Consider the following 15,104-nt stretch of genomic DNA (forward strand, 5'->3'; position numbering starts at 1 on the left):
CTTTTGTGAACTAACACTCACTCATTTCCCCTTTACTAGTTCTGACTTTGCTGATAGCTACTTTATTGAGGAAAAGTGTACTTATTATGACTGTAATAATGTGTGGTGGTCCCACCTAGCATTCTTAAGATGAATGCACTAAGTCTGTCTGGGTAAGAGCGTCTGCTAAATGACTAACATGTCAAATGTAAATGGGGGGTGGGGGGCTGCACTCACTTTAAAAGGCACCTTTCTGCACTGAAACATTCCATCCAAGGGAATGCATAGTCGGTTCCTCCGTTTGTTTTGCTTCGTGCCTGTTGCCACAGCAATCATTTCCTGCAAGTAAGTGTTTGAATGTTGGTGGTGTCATAGATTCTACTAAGTGTCTGGAACTCTATTAGAGGGATGCAACACCACACACACACACACACACACACACACCAAAGTACTGTAATCATGGATGTGTCAGTGTTCCGACAATGAGGGGCTACTGCACTTCCTTTAAAATACACCTTTCTCCACTGAAACATCCCAACCAAGGGAATGCATAGCCGGCTCCTGTGTTTTTTTTTTTACATTGTGCCTGTTGCCACAGCAACCATGCCCTCACAAGTGAATGTTTGAATGTTGGTGGTGGAAGGTGTGCTTGCTGGGTTGGGGGGCTTCGAGAGGGAGTGTGGGGGGGGGGGTAAACTGGAAGGGTGGAGGTGCTGCTATTGTGGGGGAGTAACCCCCTACCCCCTACCAACCCCCCCACCAACAGCCTGTGTTTGCATTGTGATCTGGCTGCATGGGTAATTGGCTGGCTCCACAGAATACCGACCAACCAAGGAGCAGCAATCCTCCATATTGGGGCCTAATTAAGCTAATTAAATGAGGTCTGTGCACTATACGGAGGGAGAGAGGGAGGCATGCTCCATCATTCACACGAGATCTAAACATAAACGTTGAGCCGTACAGTACGCAATGTTTATCCTGTATTTGTTCATATGGCGTACTAGACAGATAGGCTTTAGAAATAACAGACTGACATGACACATTCTACTGGCCCTCTGTGATGAGTCATATCTCAGTACTGGTTTCCTGTCAGCAGTTCGCATGACCGTGTGTGTAGGATGTGATGGCATGACACACAAACATATATTTCATCATTTCTTGAAATACATTTTAAAGAAAGAATGGTAAGAATAGAAGCTTTTGAAAATCTTCTTTACCGGTAAATGGTTCCAGTATTTTAGTGTGTATTATGTGTAAGGTGTGCTGTATATATTTTGTGTTGTGTAGTGTCTGTGAGTCATGGTTTGTGTGTGTACATATTTTTTTGCGCTGAGAGGAGGGGCCAGTTGTTTATGGCTCCAGCGTGAACTGCTGACGCTGGCCGGTTCCCTCCTGGGTGAGCAGAGCAGAGCAGTACGGGAGTCATAACTCAGTGGACTGCTATTAAACCTGAAGACAACAATCAATACGACTCCTCATTCTGCCCAGCGACTCACTGAATCAGCCAGGGACCCTTCGGTCCGTCGGCGAATCAGCATAAATCAGGTGAGTCAATGCGCTGCTGCAAAACATCCCAAGAACGCTCCACTTGTAAGACCTCACATCACCTGGCCTTGCGGTGAAACCAGTCAAACATCCTTGAAGAAATAACTGTTAATCTTCTGCCGCTCCTGTCCATCTGTCTCTGTCTCTCTCTCTCCATCTCTCTCTGTCTCTCTCTCTCTGTCTCTCTCTGTCTCTCTCTCTCTCTCTGTCTCTCTCTGTCTCTCTCTCTCTCTCTGTCTCTCTCTGTCTCTCTCTCTGTCTCTCTCTGTCTCTCTCTGTCTCTCTCTCTCTCTCTGTATCTCTCTCTCTCTCTCTGTATCTCTCTGTCTCTCTCTGTCTCTCTCTGTCTCTCTCTCTCTCTCTCTGTCTCTCTGTCTCTCTCTTTCTCTCTGTCTCTCTCTGTCTCTCTCTCTGTCTCTCTCTGTCTCTCTCTTTCTCTCTCTCTGTCTCTCTCTGTCTCTCTCTTTCTCTCTGTCTCTCTCTGTCTCTCTCTCTGTCTCTCTCTGTCTCTCTCTTTCTCTCTGTCTCTCTCTGTCTCTCTCTCTCTGTCTCTCTCTGTCTCTCTCTTTTTCTCTGTCTCTCTCTGTCTCTCTCTCTCTGTCTCTCTCTGTCTCTCTCTTTCTCTCTGTCTCTCTCTGTCTCTCTCTCTGTCTCTCTCTGTCTCTCTCTTTCTCTCTGTCTCTCTCTGTCTCTCTCTCTCTGTCTCTCTCTGTCTCTCTCTTTCTCTCTGTCTCTCTCTCTGTCTCTCTCTGTCTCTCTCTGGGTCTTTTCTCTGTGTCTTCTCTCTCTGTCTCTCTGTCTCTCTCTCTCTCTCTGTCTCTCTCTGTCTCTCTCTGTCTCTCTCTCTCTCTGTCTCTCTCTCTGTCTCTCTCTGTCTCTCTCTCTGTCTCTCTCTCTGTCTCTCTCTGTCTCTCTCTGTCTCTCTCTCTGTCTCGCTCTGTCTCTCTCTCTGTCTCTCTCTGTCTCTCTCTCTGTCTCTCTCTGTCTCTCTCTGTCTCCCTCTCTGTCTCTCTCTGTCTCTCTCTCTGTCTCTCTCTGTCTCTCTCTGTCTCTCTCTCTGTCTCTCTCTCTCTCTGTCTCTCTCTGTCTCTCTCTGTCTCTCTCTCTGTCTCTCTCTGTCTCTCTCCCTGTCTCTCTCTGTCTCTCTCTCTTCCCCTCCACCCCCTGTCTCTCTCTGTCTCTCTCTGTCTCTCTCTGTCTCTCTGTCCCTCTCCCTGTCTCTCTCTGTCTCTCTCTCTTCCCCTCCACCCCCTGTCTCTCTCTCTCTGTCTCTCTCTCTTCCCCTCCACCCCCTGTCTCTCTCTCTCTCTGTCTCTCTCTCTCTTTGTCTCTTTCTCTCTCTCGTCCCCTCCACCCCCCGTCTCTCTCTCTCTCTGTCTCTGTCTCTCTCTCTTCCCCTCCACCCTGTGTCTCTCTCTCTCTGTCTCTGTCTCTCTCTCTTCCCCTACACCCCCTGTCTCTCTCTCTCTGTCTCTGTCTCTCTCTCTTCTCCTCCACCCCCCGTCTCTCTCTCTCTCTCTCTCTGTCTCTGTCTCTCTCTCTTCCCCTCCACCCCCCGTCTCTCTCTCTCTCTGTCTCTGTCTCTCTCTCTTCCCCTCCACCCCCCGTCTCTCTCTCTCTCTCTCTCTCTCTCTCTCTCTCTCTGTCTCTGTCTCTCTCTCTTCCCCTCCACCCCTGTCTCTCTCTCTCTCTCTCTCTGTCTCTGTCTCTGTCTCTCTCTCTTCCCCTCTACCCCCCGTTTCTCTCTCTCTTCAGTGTTTTTTTCTTCTCTCTGTTTTTTTCCTACCTTTTTCTTGTTGTTTGACTGGAAAGCTAAACATGGAAGTCTCCGTGGTCGTGCATGTGCGTCTATCTGTGTGGCTTCCCAGAGAGGGGACGCCAGATGTTTTCATTTAGGATGAAGTGTCTCCATGTGGTTCTTTAGCTTCTGTGGCTTTTCCCTCCAAATGAAATCATCTTCACTTCATTAAGGTGTGACGGCACAATGAGCCCCCCATTCAAATGCACATGACAGCGAACAAGATGCTTACATTAGACTACTACTGCTGCTGGGAAGCTCCAGCCATATAGTGATGCTACTTGTAGGACGTTATTCACTCTGGCAGTTTGGTATTGGTATTTTATTAGGATCCCCATTAGCTGTTGCGAAAGCAACAGAACATTAATAGACAAGAACAGCTCGAGGACAGAACTACATACATTTAAAAATGGGGGGGGGGGGGGGGGTAGCTGGGCTGTATCCCTACAGATATGGTGCCCTACAGACATGGTGCCCTACAGACATGGTGCCCTACAGACATGGTGCCCTACAGACATGGTGCCCTACAGACATGGTGCCCTACAGACATGGTGCCCTACAGACATGGTGCCCTACAGACATGGTCCTCACATGTCGAGGCAGCAGCCATGTTAGGCCAGCCCTGTCGTCCATTTAAAATAAAATACAGCACAGACTCAACTAAAACTATCAGATTTCACCATGTTATTGATGTGTATTAAAAAAAAACGTTAGCGCCTTGGTGCAATTTTTACAATTTTCTGATACATGTTCACAACTCTTAGTACATAACTCAAAAGAGATCATCAAAAAGGCAGTTTTTTCAAAACTAAGCACATTTTAAGTTGGCTACAACACACAAAATCATGAAGTCACTTTTCTGCAAGTTAGCGTTTTTTATCATGACTCTTGTTCTGGAAGTAGCTGTACAGAGTGGTCACTAGCTGGCACAGCCACAAAGTCATAAAATCTGATTTTAAACCTAACCTTAACCACTCTGCTAACCCTAATGCCTAACCCTTATGCCTAACCCTAATGCCTAACCCTAATTAAATCAGTTTTTGGGGGGGTTACAAAAAATCTGGTGTTTCTATGTCAAACAGTTGTAATATATTTTAGTCTTCTGTGATGTATATGAAGTGTAATATTGGGATGCAAACTCAAAATGTAATACATTTCAACTCTATATTTGACATGGTACAGGTTTCTTGTTTTAAGCCCATAAATCAAATCAAATCAAATCAAATTTATTTATATAGCCTTTCGTACATCAGCTGATATCTCAAAGTGCTGTACAGAAACCCAGCCTAAAACCTCAAACAGCAAGCAATGCAGGTGTAGAAGCACGGTGGCTAGGAAAAACTCCCTAGAAACCATGTGTGTGAGGTGTATACTTTTGTTTCAAAGTAGATTTGTTACCAAGACAACCAAGAATCACTCTGTGTGACCCTGATCTAGCCCACTGCAGTAGAATACACTATATATACAAAGGTATGTGGACATCCCTTCAAATTAGTGGATTCGGCTATTTCAGCCACACCCGTTGCTGAGAGGTGTATAAAATCGAGCACACCCATGCAATCTCCATTGACAAATATTGGCAGTAGAATGGCCTTACTAAAGAGCTCAGTGACTTTCAACATGGCACCATCATAGGATGCCACCTTTCCAACAAGTCATTTAGTCAAATTTCTGCCCTTCTAGATCTGCCCCGGTCAACTGTAAGTGCTGTTATTGTGAAGTGGAAACATCTAAGAGCAACAACGGCAAAAATGCCTCTGGAAGCAATGTCAGCATAAGAACTGTTGGAGGAGTGGTGTAAAGCTCGCCACCATTGGCCTCTGGAAGCAACGTCAGCATAAGAACTGTTGGAGGAGTGGTAAAAGCTCGCCACCATTGGCCTCTGGAAGCAACGTCAGCATAAGAACTGTTGGAGGAGTGGTAAAAGCTCGCCACCATTGGCCTCTGGAAGCAACATCAGCATAAGAACTGTTGGAGGAGTGGTGTAAAGCTCGCCACCATTGGCCTCTGGAAGCAACGTCAGCATAAGAACTGTTGGAGGAGTGGTGTAAAGCTCGCCACCATTGGCCTCTGGAAGCAACGTCAGCATAAGAACTGTTGGAGGAGTGGTAAAAGCTCGCCACCATTGGCCTCTGGAAGCAACATCAGCATAAGAACTGTTGGAGGAGTGGTAAAAGCTCGCCACCATTGGCCTCTGGAAGCAACGTCAGCATAAGAACTGTTGGAGGAGTGGTGTAAAGCTCGCCACCATTGGCCTCTGGAAGCAACGTCAGCATAAGAACTGTTGGAGGAGTGGTGTAAAGCTCGCCACCATTGGCCTCTGGAAGCAACGTCAGCATAAGAACTGTTGGAGGAGTGGTGTAAAGCTCGCCACCATTGGCCTCTGGAAGCAACGTCAGCATAAGAACTGTTGGAGGAGTGGTAAAAGCTCGCCACCATTGGCCTCTGGAAGCAACGTCAGCATAAGAACTGTTGGAGGAGTAGTAAAAGCTCGCCACCATTGGCCTCTGGAAGCAACATCAGCATAAGAACTGTTGGAGGAGTGGTGTAAAGCTCGCCACCATTGGCCTCTGGATGCAACGTCAGCATAAGAATGCCCATGATTTTGGAATGAGATGTTCGACAAGCAGGCATCCACATACTTTTGGTCATGTAGTGTACATGTTTCACATTGCAATGCATGTTCATATAGAGTAAATGTTTTTCACAATGCAACGCTCACATTACTTTCGATTTTCTTCTGTTTTGTTAGAAAACGTTTTACTATGACTTAATCCAACTGCTCTTCATTGATGACCACTTAAACGTTTGGTGAACCTAGAGATTTAACATGTCAACTCGTTTGTCTACAACACATTCTGAGAACTCCATAATGAAAATGTCTGTCTGTAAAGTAGAAACATAAAAAGTATGATACTGTATGTACTACTATGATGATTACTATTATGATTTAAAATATGATATTGACGAGATCAGAAATGTGCAGTATGTAATAAATCAAATACACAGATGAACAGATGTTACGGCAGGTGCAGTGAAATGGCCCTGTTTCTAGCTACTACAGTGCAGTAATACAATATCTGTCACACCCTGACCATAGTTTGTTTTGTATGTTCTTTGTTTTGTTTGGTCAGGGTGTGATCTGAGTGGGCATTCTATGTTGGATGTCTTGTTTGACTGTTTCTGTGTTTGGGCCTGATATGGTTCTCAATCAGAGGCAGGTGTTAGTCATTGTCTCTGATTGGGAACCATATTTAGGTAGCCTGTTTGGTGTTGGGTTTTGTGGGTGATTGTTCCTGTCTTTGTGTTTGTTACACCAGATAGGGCTGTTTTCGTTTTCTTATTTTTGTATATTGTTCTATTTTCATCTTTATTAAAGATGTATCAAAATAACCACGCTGCATTTTGGTCCGCCTCTCCTTCAACAGAAGAAAGCCGTGACAATATCAATACAATACAGTACCAATACGGGAATAATCCAGAAAGTCTAAAACAAATCAGAAATCCATCCCCTATACAGTAAACATGTATCCAAAATAAAGTTGCTGGGGGGAGGGCTCTTATGAACTGAGCAACATATTGGACCACGACTATACTGTAAAATACAATACACGATTACAATACAAGAAAGATGTACGACTGCCATCCCCATGAGCGTGCCAGCCTCCTTCAGGCCATCGATGAGGCATGCAATGATTTCAATGCAGACCTACAGTACCAGTCAAAAGTTTGGACACACCTACTCATTCCAGGGTTTTTCTTTATTTTTAATATTTGCTACATTGTAGAATAATAGTGAAGACATAAAAACTATGAAATAACACATATGGAATCATGTAGTAACCAAAAAAGTGTTTAAAAATCGAAATATATTTTATATTTGAGATTCTTCAAAGTAGCCACGCTTTGCCTTGACAGCTTTGCAGACTCTTGGCATTCTCTCAACCAGATCCCAGGTAGTCACCTGGAATTAATTTCAATTAACAGGTGCGCCTTGCTATTTTGTGGAATTTCTTTCCTTCTTAATGCGTTTGAGCCAATCAGTTGTGTTGTGACAAAGTAGGGGTGGAAAACAGAGGATAGCCCTATTTGGTAAAATACTAAGTGCATATTATAGCAATGACAGCTCAAATAAGCAAAGAGAAACGACAGTCCATCATTACTTTAAAACATGAAGGTCAGGCAATCTGGAAAATTTCAAGAACTTCAAGTGCAGTAGCAAAAGCCATCAAGCGCTATGATGAAACTGACTCTCATGAGGACCGCCACAGGAAAGGAAGACCCAGAGTTAACTCTGCTGCAGAGGATAAGTTCATTAGACTTACCAGCCTCAGAAATTACAGCCCAAATAAATGCTTTACAGAGTTCCAGTAACAGACACAGCTTTTGGTTTTATTCATTTATTGCCACCGGAGCCCGCCGGTGTTACTGACTGTACACTGTGATGTTACTGCATGATTGTAGCGGGTTTACTAACACATTAGTTATATTAGCTATGTTGACTAGGACGTTACTTTAGTTAATATGGTGACAACGATGTAGGCTGTGTGTAGCAGGTTATGATATGGTTTGGCTTGGAAAGGTTTTTTAACCTGGTCACATTCAGCTAATGTGTTGCTCATTGAAGTCCACAAACAAAGTGAAATGTGAGAGGAGGAGAGTGCATAGAGGCTCGAATAAATACAACGTGGCTGGCTGCTATGATCAGGGGTGTATTCATTACTCTGATTCTGTTGAAAAAAAATCTTAAACAAAGGCAAACGAAACACAGATAAAAATACCTGAATTTATCCAATTGAAACTCTCCTTTGCAACTGTTGGACGAATGATTACACCCTAGATTAGCCAGATGCAGGCAAGGGTGTGCAAGGCGGTATTGAATGTGTCACTGTCTGTCATCTCCATTTTTTTCTCTCGACCTGTGTGCACCTACGCTGTAAACTTTCATTCATAGGCTAGGTTGTAGCAACCTCATGATGGGTGCACGGAAAATGTAAAGTATCATGTAAGTATCATGTAGTAGCCTCAACCTCTCAATGTTACATTGAACTGGGTGAGTGGAGAATGAATGACAGTCATCCAACATGTTGTGATAGAAATAAGGCCATGCTCATGAACAAAAAAAATTGTGCTCCCTCATCATAAATGTCACTGACCGCCACTGGTTTGTGTGTTGATTCAAAATGGCAGCTAGAGAAAAGGAAGAGCCAGATCAGGAACGTAGACATTCTTTGTGAAACACTGTCATCTGTTGGTCATGGCTTGAATTGTAGCCTACATGATGTTCATAGTCAGTTTCACCAGTCAGCCCAAAAACCACAACTCTTCTCTGCATAAACAAACACCTGGATTTGGCCAAGACACATGAGCAACGTGACGAATAGATCCGTCACATGTACCCTACTTGTAGATATCTCTGGGCCCCTCTCTAGCCGGTCCCTGAACAACGGTGCATGGCCTACATAAACAAACACCTGGATTTGGCCAAGACACATGAGCAACGTGACGAATAGATCTGTCACATGTACCCTACTTGTAGATATCTCTGGGCCCCTCTCTAGCCGGTCCCTGAACAACGGTGCATGGACGACTACAGTAAATGAGGTCACTCTGATCGATAGTTTTTAGGGGCAAACCTGTCTGCACCACTGTCACAGTGGAGGCTAATGAGGGGAGGACGGCTCATAATAATGGCTGGAATGGAGTCAATGGAATGGCATCAACCACGTGTTTGATATGTCTAATACCATTCCATTGACTCCATTCCAGATGTTAATATGAGCCGTCCCTCCATCAGCAGCCTCCTGTCACCAAGACAACTTTTATAGTTGTAAACAATTGTATTTTCATAAACCCCAAGCCTTAGTAATTTGAGCACACTGAAAGCTTGAGCATGGGTTGTGGGTGTGGGTTGTGAGTGTGGGTTTTGAGTGTGGGTTGCCAAGTCAAAATGGCTGCCGCTGTGAGAGTGAAAAAAAGGTATATTTTTGTTTAAGTAGCTGCTGCCCTCCCTGGCTATGAACTCATTACACCGATGGTCTCCATCGGGCTGAAAGACAGCTCTCCCTTGTCCCCCTCAGATGGTGATATCGCACAGCAGCAGCAGCAGCTTACAGTCAGCCACACACACACACAGACACACTGCAGCGACACACGGAGTGCTGTGACAGCTGTGTTTTTACTAGCCTGTAGAGTAATAATTAACTTGTTATCATCTTTGGCAATTAAGAGCTTAATTGGAAAGAAAGCAGAGAGATTGTGTATGGAGGGAGGGGGGAGGAAGGGAGAGAGAGAGAGAGAGAGAGAGAGAGAGAGAGAGAGAGAAACAACCCTGGGAAATAAACCAAGGGGCGTCTCATGCCACTCATCCTCTGTAGAGATGACTGATGAAGTGGTTTGTTCAAACTTCTTCTCAACGTAACACACACACACACACACACACACACACACACACACACACACACACACACACACGCCCCCTCTGTTAGCATAAATCCTACACCAGCAATCCTACACACCCTCTCGTCCTCCTCAGCCCAACTTAATTCCCAACGAGAGAAGTCTCAGTACACCTGGGACCGGAGGAAGGGAACAGAAAACAGTTGGGCACCAGCTTGATGACACTAATGAAAGGAAGCGTAAAGCAGCGGAATCCTCGCTGAATAGAGGTGCATGTATTTAACTGTCAGAACAAAGCAGCAGCAGACCTCTGCCAGGGGGAATGAGTATATTAGTCACTGTGCCTGTTTATAATTGACACCCTGAGATTATCCTGTTTCATGCAACTTTCAGGGGAGGTAAGGAGGGAGGGGCTGCCCGGTGCAGTGGGGAGCCTCTCTAAAGGGGGAGGAAATATGAAAGAAAGAGCTTAAAATGAATTAGGAAACATTTGAGCGGAATATACATGATCAGGCAACAATGCAATTATTGGATCAATGAACCAGTGGGTTAAGCCTGTAGCACAAACACAATGTAAAGAAATGTGCCACTCCTACACAGGTAATACACAAGTCGGCCTCTATTAAATAACAGCAATTTTCCACTCCTGCATCAATTGGCCGAGTTATTGGATGAATTATCTCTGTGCTATTCCAAAAGAAGCAATAAACAGCATGGTTTTATATCTATCTTCTCTCAGATAGATCATCCAATGAGGAAATCAATTAGCTTAGCAGATGCTGCGTTTAGGGTTGAAATGTTGCTAATGTATTATTCATTATCCATTCCTACAGATGGAGGTTTATTGGATGAATCCCTCTCATATTCATTAAACAGATTCAAAGCCATTCGAGTTTTCCTTCCCAACAGTAGCACTGTATCGCTGCTCTTGCTCTTTCCCGGTGTAGTTCATAGTCGCCAGTTAGCATTAACACAGTGATGCTGTTTCACTGGGCGTCGCACAGAAAAGGACCCACATCCCACCTCTGACACCAACTGACGAGGCACAGCAAGGGGAAAATGTGATCTCTTCTTCTCATTATGTTCTCTATGACAAGACACAGCAATGGGGGAGACAGGGGTATTATACAGTAACTAGGGCAGAGCTGATACCACGGTTTAGGTTGTCACATTAGGAGCAAGTGAAGAGGAGATGAGAAGTCTATGGGGGAACTGAACTCTAGGGAGCAGATTAATTAGAGAAGGCATGCAGAGAGAAGCCGTGCGCTGTAGAGACAGAGAGAGAAGGTCTGTGATGCCCTGGAAGAGGCCTGCTGTACTGACAGCCTGGCTCCTTGGGATCAATCCATCATGATCTCCTGCCTCATTGGAAATGAGATGGGATCACTTAGGGATGCCATGTGTCAAATACTGACTTAAACCTCAGCGCTAGGATGATTGACAAAGTGAGATATGTACCTCTTTGGGGGACTGAGATGTCAAAGTGCCACCATAGGTGGTTCTGAGGCATGTAGAGCTCTGCTGGATGGATTCAGAGCTGGGTTCAGAGCTGGGTTCAGAGCTGGGTTCAGAGCAGGGTTCAGAGCTGGGTTCAGAGGTGGATTCAGAGCTGGATTCAGAGCAGGGTTCAGAGCTGGGTTCACAGCTGGGTTCAGAGCAGGGTTCAGAGCTGGGTTCACAGCTGGATTCAGAGCAGGGTTCAGGGCTGGGTTCAGAGTTGGGTTCTGAGTTGTGTTCAGAGCTGGGTTCAGAGCTGGGTTCAGAGTTGGGTTCTGAGTTGGGTTCTGAGTTGGGTTCAGAGCTGGGTTCAGAACTGGGTTCAGAGCTGGAGATCAGATAGGTGGTGTAGAAATAAGGCAACTCCCGGATTTATTTCTCGGGGTCTCAACTTAGACTTAGAGTTAGAATAATAGAAAACACAAGGTGCAATTTCGAAATGTGGTTGTGTATCAGGAGTTTCTCTCTTGTTATGTCAGTCTCTGATATTCAGTCAATTACCCCATGTCAGCTACCATTTTAGTTAGTTTAGCGGCCATGGTCGAATTACCGTCCGGGGGTCACCATTTATTTTGTTAGTCAGTCTCACTCAGATATCATAATAAAAACGGCCTACATTTCTCTCCGCCCCAGGGCAAAATGAATAGAATTGCAGCAAACCTGCTTTAAAACTGCAGCATTTTCTGTACACCCAATGGCAATTGTTAAGTCTCTTCCTCCTCCTCTTCCCACTCTTTCTCATCTTCCTCTTCCCCCTCCTATAATGAACTTAGCCCACATTGATCACATTTATCATCAGGCCTCACCGCCACAGCCTGTTGCCTCCTCCCACGGACTCCGCCCAGCGCTTCTTCACGGCAACACCTCTCAGGCCTGGCAGCCTTCCCCTCTCCTTACTGCATGACTGGAAGCCCACACGCCTCACCCTGGGTCCATGCCACTCCTGATCCCCACAGCCACCTGCCATGTGCCTCTTCCTTCCATTGATGTGTGTGGCATGTGGTGTGGGTATCCTAACAGCCTGGTCTTATCCTGACACTGGTTGGCACCAGACACGTGTTGTGACCCACCTCACCCTCACTAGATGGTACAGCAGCCCCTCCTAAGGGACCGACCCAGTCCAATGACCTGCCCTGAGATGCTACGTCATTGGTGTCTGGAGGCGTGTTGAATGAATGCATAGTATTAGAAACACTACTAGCACTACTTCTGTTTTTAACATATTCACAGTACCTCATAAAGCAGTTTACAACCTAGACAGTTCAGGACCGATGGGAGTGCTAAAAGCCTTGGGATTGATGTAGTTGTCAATGTCTGCATGAATGGAAATGTATTTTTCTAGACTGACTCAAATTCTCTCTTCGGTTTGTGGGTGAGCATTGCCCTCTTCAGGTGAAACACAGTAATGCATTATCACTGCCAGCATTATCCAGGTAATGTATTGTGTAACCGATGTGAAACGGATCGCTAGTTAGCGGGGTGCGGTGACGTCACTCGCTCTGAGACCTTGAAGTAGTTGTTCCCCTTGCTCTGTAAGGGCCGCGGCTGTTGTGGAGCGATGGGTAACGATGCTTGGTGGGAGGCAGTTGTAGATGTGTGCAGAGGGTCCCTGGTTACAATAGCAATCAAATAAGATTCAATGTATTATGCGGCTATGTCAGCATTATCCAAATAATGTATTGCAATCAAATAATATTGAATAAACTGAAATAACCACATGCAAAGTTCAGCAAACACTTTTATTTGACAAAAATAGGATGTGTTATAGCAAAATAAATACATATGGCTAGCAACCCTACAGTTTACACCTGCCTGTTGTTATTCTGTTCAGCCTCCAGTCCAGCCCACAGCTCTGTCTGTGTTCAGTCTTTAAACAGTTTATTCAGTCTATTTTCCGTAAAACATCTCGAGCAGAAGTTCATTCATGCTGACCGTGCCGATGACAGGTTTGAAGAAAAGTCCAGCCACGACGTTTGCATTGATGGACCGTAGCATGGAGAGCGCGATGAATAGTTTAGTGAACCTTGTAGAGTCTCTTCGGTGAGTGACTTTCACATATTCACTAAGGGCTTGATGCGCTTCGCTCTGCAGTGCCTGAATGTAGCTTTGACACCGGAGCTCTGCAATGTCTAAGGAGAGAATAAAATGGAAGTTAAAATCAGGAACTATTAAGGTGAACTCAAACGAGTCAAAAATACTCGCATAGTTAATAATAGCCCATTCATAAAATAATAATAATAGGCTACTAATAATAATGATAATAATGATCAAAACAATAATAATAATAATGATAATGATGATCATTATTATTCTAAAAAATAATAACAAAAACAACTATAATGATAATAATAGGCTTGCTAATAATAATAAAACTAGTAAATACACTATAAAACCATTTGTTTAACAAACCTGGATCGAAGAGAATGGCTCCCTTTAAATATGCATATTCTTTGGTGCTGATGTCCAGTCCCCAACATTTATTCAAAAACATTTTTATTCCTTGGACATCAGTGAGAGAAACGCCTTGGCCACTGCGCCCGTGCGCGGTCTCCTGTCTTCCTTGTCCGCTGGTTAGTATGTTCTGTAACATACTGAGTTCTGGCGTCTCCACCGTCTCGAAGTCGATCAAGTCCTGCGCCATGCCCAAAACGAGCAGCTGAGCCCAGCCGTTGCGCACGAGCTGTAACTGGTCCTCCGCTGGAAGTTTCCGAAAACAATGTACATTTTTAACAAACTTCAGCGTTTTTAAAAGCGCTACCGACGCTGCTTTACACGTTGTCTGGGGAGAACGGAGAACCACTTTCTTCTTAGATCCACACGAACAAGGCTGCTGTTGCGGGACCGCGAACCTCTCCCGCCCCTGTGAATGCTGATTCGGTTGGTTGTCGTTTTTCAAAATGCTGTAAAGGATGCTTCTTTGTCCCCTTTCGCCGAGGCACTGGCAGCTGTCAGAGCAAGCCATCCCGTCCTTCTGTTGATAGCTGGTGAATACAACCCTGGCGACGTGGAAGATGAGGTTTTATATTTCCTTCCTCCTCATTGACAACTTGTTTAGACTTTTTAAATATTCGACGACACCGCCCACCCAGTTCTTCACAGGCGCACGACTAGAGGGAGCCAGACAGCCAGTTGCCGCCAGACAGCCAGTTGCCACCAAAGTCCTAAGTGGTTTCATACAGTACAATAACCAATTTCTGGATTATGCAAAAGGAACCCTGAATTAGATTTTCTAAATAATTAGGTTATATGGTGCATTCGGAAAGTATTCAGACCCCTTGACTTTTGCCAAATGTTGGTATGTTACAGCCTTAAAATTGATTACATTTTCAGGTCTCTCCAGAGATTTTCGATTGAGTTCAAGTCTGGGCTCTGGCTTGGCCACTCAAGGACATTCAGAGATTTGTCCCAAAGCCACTCCTGTATTGTCTTGGCTGTGTGCTTAGGGTTGTTGTCCTGTTGGAAGGTGAACCTTCATCCCAGTCTGAGGTTCTGAGCACTCTGGAGCAGGTTTTCATCAAGGATCTCTCTGTACTTGGCTCTGTTCATCTCTCCCTAAATCCTGACTAGTCTCCAGTCCCTGCCCCTGAAAAATGTCCCCACAGGATGATGCTGCCACCACCACCATGCTTCACCATAGGAATGGTGCCAGGTTTCCTCCAGACGTGACGCTTGGCATTCAAGCCAAAGAGTTCAATCTTGGTTTCATCAGACTCTTGTTTCTCATGGTCTAAGAGTCTTTTAGGTGCCTTTTTGCAAACTACAAGCGGGCTGTTATGTGCCAATTACTGAGGAGTGGCTTCTGTCTGGCCACTCTACCATAAATGCCTGATTGGTGGAGTGCTGCAGAGATGGTTGTCCTTTTGGAAGGTTCTCCCATCTCCACAGA

At 45.1% G+C, this 15,104-nt stretch overlaps 1 protein-coding gene and 1 long non-coding RNA gene across 2 annotated transcripts; one reads left to right on the forward strand and one right to left on the reverse strand.

The window, feature by feature from the left end:
- Positions 1–1,315: 1,315 nt before the first annotated feature.
- LOC149982228 (uncharacterized) lies at positions 1,316–6,712 on the forward strand. The gene is made up of 2 exons (XR_016497022.1): positions 1,316–1,524; positions 5,006–6,712. It is a non-coding gene; the product is annotated as an uncharacterized LOC149982228 (long non-coding RNA).
- A 6,227-nt stretch (positions 6,713–12,939) lies between these two features.
- On the reverse strand, positions 12,940–14,262 carry LOC110495462 (nuclear receptor subfamily 0 group B member 1-like). Its single transcript, XM_021570735.3, has 2 exons — positions 13,628–14,262; positions 12,940–13,347 (listed from the first exon to the last, which is right to left on the reverse strand). Exons 1-2 carry the CDS (start codon positions 14,178–14,180, stop codon positions 13,106–13,108), a joined length of 795 nt encoding a protein of 264 aa, XP_021426410.2. The 5' UTR covers positions 14,181–14,262; the 3' UTR covers positions 12,940–13,105.
- Between the last annotated feature and the right edge of the window lie 842 nt (positions 14,263–15,104).

This window comes from Oncorhynchus mykiss, chromosome 7 (assembly GCF_057628025.1).
Source record: "Oncorhynchus mykiss isolate SJ-2025 chromosome 7, ASM5762802v1, whole genome shotgun sequence".
NCBI lineage: Eukaryota > Metazoa > Chordata > Actinopteri > Salmoniformes > Salmonidae > Oncorhynchus > Oncorhynchus mykiss.

Excerpts from the sequence above, each read along its gene's own strand:
- LOC110495462 (XM_021570735.3), bottom strand. The coding sequence starts at position 14,180 with ATGGCTTGCTCTGACAGCTGCCAGTGCCTCGGCGAAAGGGGACAAAGA. Across the intron at positions 13,348-13,627 it reads AGCCATTCTCTTCGATCCAG|ACATTGCAGAGCTCCGGTGT; the intron begins GTTTGTTAAACA and ends TTCTCTCCTTAG.